Raw genomic sequence first — 5,000 nt, 5'->3', positions numbered from 1 at the left:
TATTTGAGAAGAAAGCCCTCAGAACAATATCAGGCGTGAAAGGGCAGTACAGTATTAGGAATGAGAGTATAAGAGAGATTACTCGAGTGCTATATGTGGATGAGATCATGGTAAGGGGTAGATGTAGATGGTTTGGGCATGCTTTTTGCACTCCCCGCGATACCTCGGTGTCCTCAAGGTACAAAAAGAGTTGGGAGACTCAGGCCTACATGGCTGAGGCCTATGAAGCGTAAAGTAGATGATGAATGTAAAAGTATTGATTTGAAAGCTAAAGATAGGTAGGTCTTGCGAAATTTTTCCTAGGCTCGTTTTGTCAATAGGCATAGGAGGAGCTGATGATGATGATGATGATGAAGTGGTGACTAGTTTCCTGTTACTTTTTCAGAAGATTTATTTATTGAGATAGGTCTTTCCAATTTCACATGTTACAGTATATAAATGTACGATGGACAATTTTGACTGCTTTCTAAATATATCGTAAATATTGGACTAGAGAAATTCAGGTTACTTTAAATCCGTATGCAAATTTCATGGATATAGTGTTGTAAGCTGACTCCCTCTCCAAAGCTTTTTGCTGACTTCCTCAATCTTCCGAAACATCCGGCTGATATTGATATTCTTTAATGGTTGGCTAGAACTCAATTGAGCGGAAATCGAACCTAGGATAGCTCAGAAATTCTAAGGAAACTGTATTCCGAAGGTTTTGCATCTTTGTAAGAAGCCATAATAGTTCTTGGTTTGATGAACTTTTATTTATATTTATCAAGACAGAAAACAATTTTACATAAATTGCAGCGCATTTCATATATGCATAAATATTTTAATAAAAACAATTCTTAAAGTATAATAATAATAATAATAATAATAATAATAATAATAATAATAATAATAATAATAATAATAATAATAATAATAATAATAATAACAATAATAATTGTATTTTTAGGTAGCCTTGCTAATATAACTTCATACATTGAAGGTAAGGGATTTTCACGAAACGTAAATTATTTTAATCTATTAGTTCATGATGATTGTTCTTATCATTGTTGCGTTCAATTACGTTATTTTCATAATAATAATAATAATAATAATAATAATAATAATAATGATAATAATAATAATAATAATAATAATAATAATAATAATAATAATAATAATAATAATAATAATAATAATAATATCTTGTTTTCTTATACCCTTTGCTTTCATGCCATTCAGTAATTTATCTTTTCACCTGAAAATTGCCCTTCTCCTCCATTTTCTGCCCTCTACCTTCATGCTCATAACTCTTATAAATACAGGTTCATCTTCTCTCTCTATGACCTGACCAAAACATTTCAGACTTCTTTCCTGAGCTTTCTTTGAAACCTCTAATACTTTGGCTGTCTTTTATGATAGAATCATTCCTAATGTTATCTGTTTTTGAGCCACCACACATACACCTTAGCATTCTCATTTTACCTAATTCCTTTTTTCTTTGTTGGTGTTTGTTTATTGACCAATAGAGCATGAGCATGACTGGTATAACAACGCTTTCATGAAGCTTTCTTTTAGAATTGCCTATCATCCTCCTGTCACAAAGAATTCCTGATGAAGTTCTCCAATTCATCTAAGCACAATACATTCTATAAATAACTTCTGCATAAGGTTTACATTTTCGTTCATAATATAGGCAGGGTATTCGAAGCAGCTAACCCTCTGTATGGCCTCTTGGCCCAAGTTCACTGATCGCTGCCAATCCTTTTTATCTGTGTACATGTATGCTGTCTGTATTCTTGTAATTTTTAAGCCTCTACTCTCAGGTACTTCTTTCCATCTTTATAGTTTAAGTATGACATATTCTCTTGTTAGATCAGTCAGTACAATGTAATCTGTAAGCATTGCACTTCAAAGAACATCTTCTATAACTTTCTATGTTATAATATCCATCTCAATATCAAACGTTCAGGGACGAAGGGCTGAACCCTGGTGGAGACCTGTTTTCATCTTAAACTTCTCTGTAGTTCCAATATTGCATCTCATCTTTGTGGTAGCCTCTGCATACATATCTTTCAATATTCTGACATATTTTTTAGAGACACTTCTACTTCTTTTTTCTTACATGTACCATGTATCCTATCTTACGCTTTTCCCCTAATTAAAAAAAAAAAACACGAAATGTAGTCCTTTCTATTTCTTTCTATACATTCCTGCGTCTGCTTTACTGCAAATTTTGCATCCAATGTGCTCTTTAATGGCATAAAACTTAATTGTTGCTCACGGATATTGGTTTCGATTTTCATTCTTCCTTCTGTTATTCTCTCACATATTTTCATTGTATATGATTTTAGCCTAATTCCTCCCTAGTTCTTACAATCTTCTACAACATCCTTCCTTTTTAGATAGGGACCATTTGGTCATTACTCTACTTGTCTGGTATTCTTTCTTGGCGATATATCTTTGCCATGAAATCCCAAAGGACGTCTATGACTTCCTATCCTAAACACTTTCACGCTTCAACTGTATTCCATCAGTTATCAATGCATTCCTCTTCTCAATTTTATCCAGTACCTTCTTAACCTCTTCTCTGCTGATATCTTGATTACTCTTTCACGAGGGTTTTTTTTTTTTTATCTTATCCTTGTGTGGGTGTGGTTTTTTTCATATAGCAATTATGCTTTCCGCTTAAGATAATACTCTTCAATTTTTGTCCTTGATCTTTCAGATAAATGCTATTTTTTTAATCATTTATCTCTAAATAATGCTATCTTGTATATTCTCTGTTGGCCTTTAGTTATCTCTAAGTTCTCATAGAGCTTATCCATTGCAATTTTGTTTGTCTGTGGAACTGACCTTTTAGCTTCGTTATTTGTAGTTTTCCAAGTTATTACATTTTCCTCAGATTAATTCCTGTCATAGGCTACTGCTTCTTTTCCGTTTTTATCTTTTCTTGGGTTTAGGGCTCCACCACCAGTTCTCATTCTCATTTGATTGTCCAGCACTAGTCATCTTTTCCAATAATTCTTCTGCTATATTAAAGGATCATTGTACTATTTTCTGCCCACTAAATGTTCATATCTTCTGGTAATCTAATGCCCTGAATAATTGGTTCCTTAACTTTCTCTCTAATTTCTTGCTCTTCTAATCACCACCTCTTGATCTTCGGTTGGACTAGCTTATTCCCCATTTCAAATCGTCTTAATGTAACAGGATATCTGACAGTACTGGTCTATACTGTCTGCTAATATACTCTCCTTTACAACTCTTCACGTCTGTTGAATGGTTACTTTTATACAATAACAATTCTATTTCTGTTTGTCTCCTCGCACTACTGTATGTCACATAGCCATCATTTGTGAAAAAGGTTTAATTAATTTCCATGCTAAATGTCCGTAAAAGGTCTGTTATCAATTCTCCCTCCTGGTTCATTTCTCCCATGCCATGCCCTCCATGTATTCTACTGACGTGTTCATGGTTGCCTCCGATGTGTATATTCACGTTTCCTCCCAAAACTAGCCTCTCTTCTATTTCTGGTGCTGTATTGGCTTCATCCATATCGCTCCTGAAATTATTGTCTGCTTTTTCATTACACCTGGTCTGCTGTGCATACGTGCTTAATACACTCAAGATGAGTCCACCAAAGCACAACCTTACTTTCATCAGTCTTTCACTTTTCCATTCTACACCCACAATGTTTTCTTTCATTTCTTTACTGATGACAATCCCTACACTACTTCTTCCTATTTCATTAGCTCCACTATATAGAAACTGATAGCCATTGCCAATATCCTCTTCAAAGCACAACCTTAATTTAATTACTATCTTACTTTTCCTTTCAATGCCCATAATGTTTTCTTTCATTTCTTTACTTATGACATCCCAGCACCACTTCTTCCTGTTTCATCAGCTCAGATATATAGCAACTTATAATAATTGACATCATTCTTTGTGTTATTTTTTCTGGTTCTTTTTTTCCTGCCCACATAAAATGTCAAGCCTCCTTCTCTTCATGCCATCTCGCACTACCCTGCTTCTACCATTCATTATGCCCACGTTCGGTGTTCCAATTCTTATTGATTGCACTTGTTTCTTTAGCTGCACCCGTCCTTGACGTGGCAACCATTCTCCATTTATCATGAAACACAGGCAAGGCCTCTGCTCATCATGTGAGAAGGGTATGCCTTGCCTTCTACTGGCAGATGTTCCTTGCTGTTCATAGTTTCGGCAGAAATATTTACAATTAGATGCTTTTTGTGCTACCAACCACAACATTTTCCCGAGCTTGGGAGAGGCATAGAGTTGCGCTGGCTTGTGCACTGTAACGGTCTTGTTATTTGTCTTATCAGTCTGTCTTCACTGCACCGATAATAGACTAATATGTGTAACCATGCTACCTCATGATTAATTTTGTTTGATTTTTTTTTACATTCTTGCTCCCAAGTCTTGGTATATATGGTTGATGCCTGTTTAATAAAGCTTAGTTGCATTCACCTCAATTCTCAGTTACAACCTAACGACCCACTCCCACTTTAGTGACCTACAAAGGACCAGCTCTCTCTCGCCTTCCCCCTAACTGCTGTCTTACTGCTTGATGATGCTGCCCTCCGACCCTGACCTCTATCAACACCACACCCATGAAACTACAGCCCTTTGCCAGAACAGGGGCAATCACCTGGTTTTAGCGTGCCGAGGTCCATAGGGCAATACTCAATCAAGCACAGAAGCAGATATGTTCTCGTGGCAATCCCCGATGACACTTTCGCGGAAACCTTCAATTATCTTTGCAAACAAGGGGATATCCACAATAGTATATGCCCCCTGAAAACATGCTTTCTACTGATGTACTCGCCATAGCCAGGCACTCATATAGCCAAGCTTTTCAGGTCTTTCAACATCCGTTAGGGAATCAAAAGACTTCGCTTGCCCTCTGGCGATAATTTGGGGCGTTTCCTCATAAGTAATTTTTGTTTATGCTATTAGAGCGACAATGAGGTTAGATCATCACTTAATACTGAATTTGC

At 36.0% G+C, this 5,000-nt stretch overlaps 1 protein-coding gene across 1 annotated transcript; it reads right to left on the bottom strand.

The window, feature by feature from the left end:
• Positions 1-3,345: 3,345 nt before the first annotated feature.
• LOC137642997 (craniofacial development protein 2-like) lies at positions 3,346-3,825 on the bottom strand. Its single transcript, XM_068375854.1, has one exon. It carries the CDS (start codon positions 3,823-3,825, stop codon positions 3,346-3,348), a length of 480 nt encoding a protein of 159 aa, XP_068231955.1.
• Between the last annotated feature and the right edge of the window lie 1,175 nt (positions 3,826-5,000).

The sequence above is a fragment of the Palaemon carinicauda genome, chromosome 6 (assembly GCF_036898095.1).
Source record: "Palaemon carinicauda isolate YSFRI2023 chromosome 6, ASM3689809v2, whole genome shotgun sequence".
NCBI classification, from domain to species: domain Eukaryota; kingdom Metazoa; phylum Arthropoda; class Malacostraca; order Decapoda; family Palaemonidae; genus Palaemon; species Palaemon carinicauda.
This window is presented reverse-complemented; position numbering and strand designations above follow the sequence as displayed.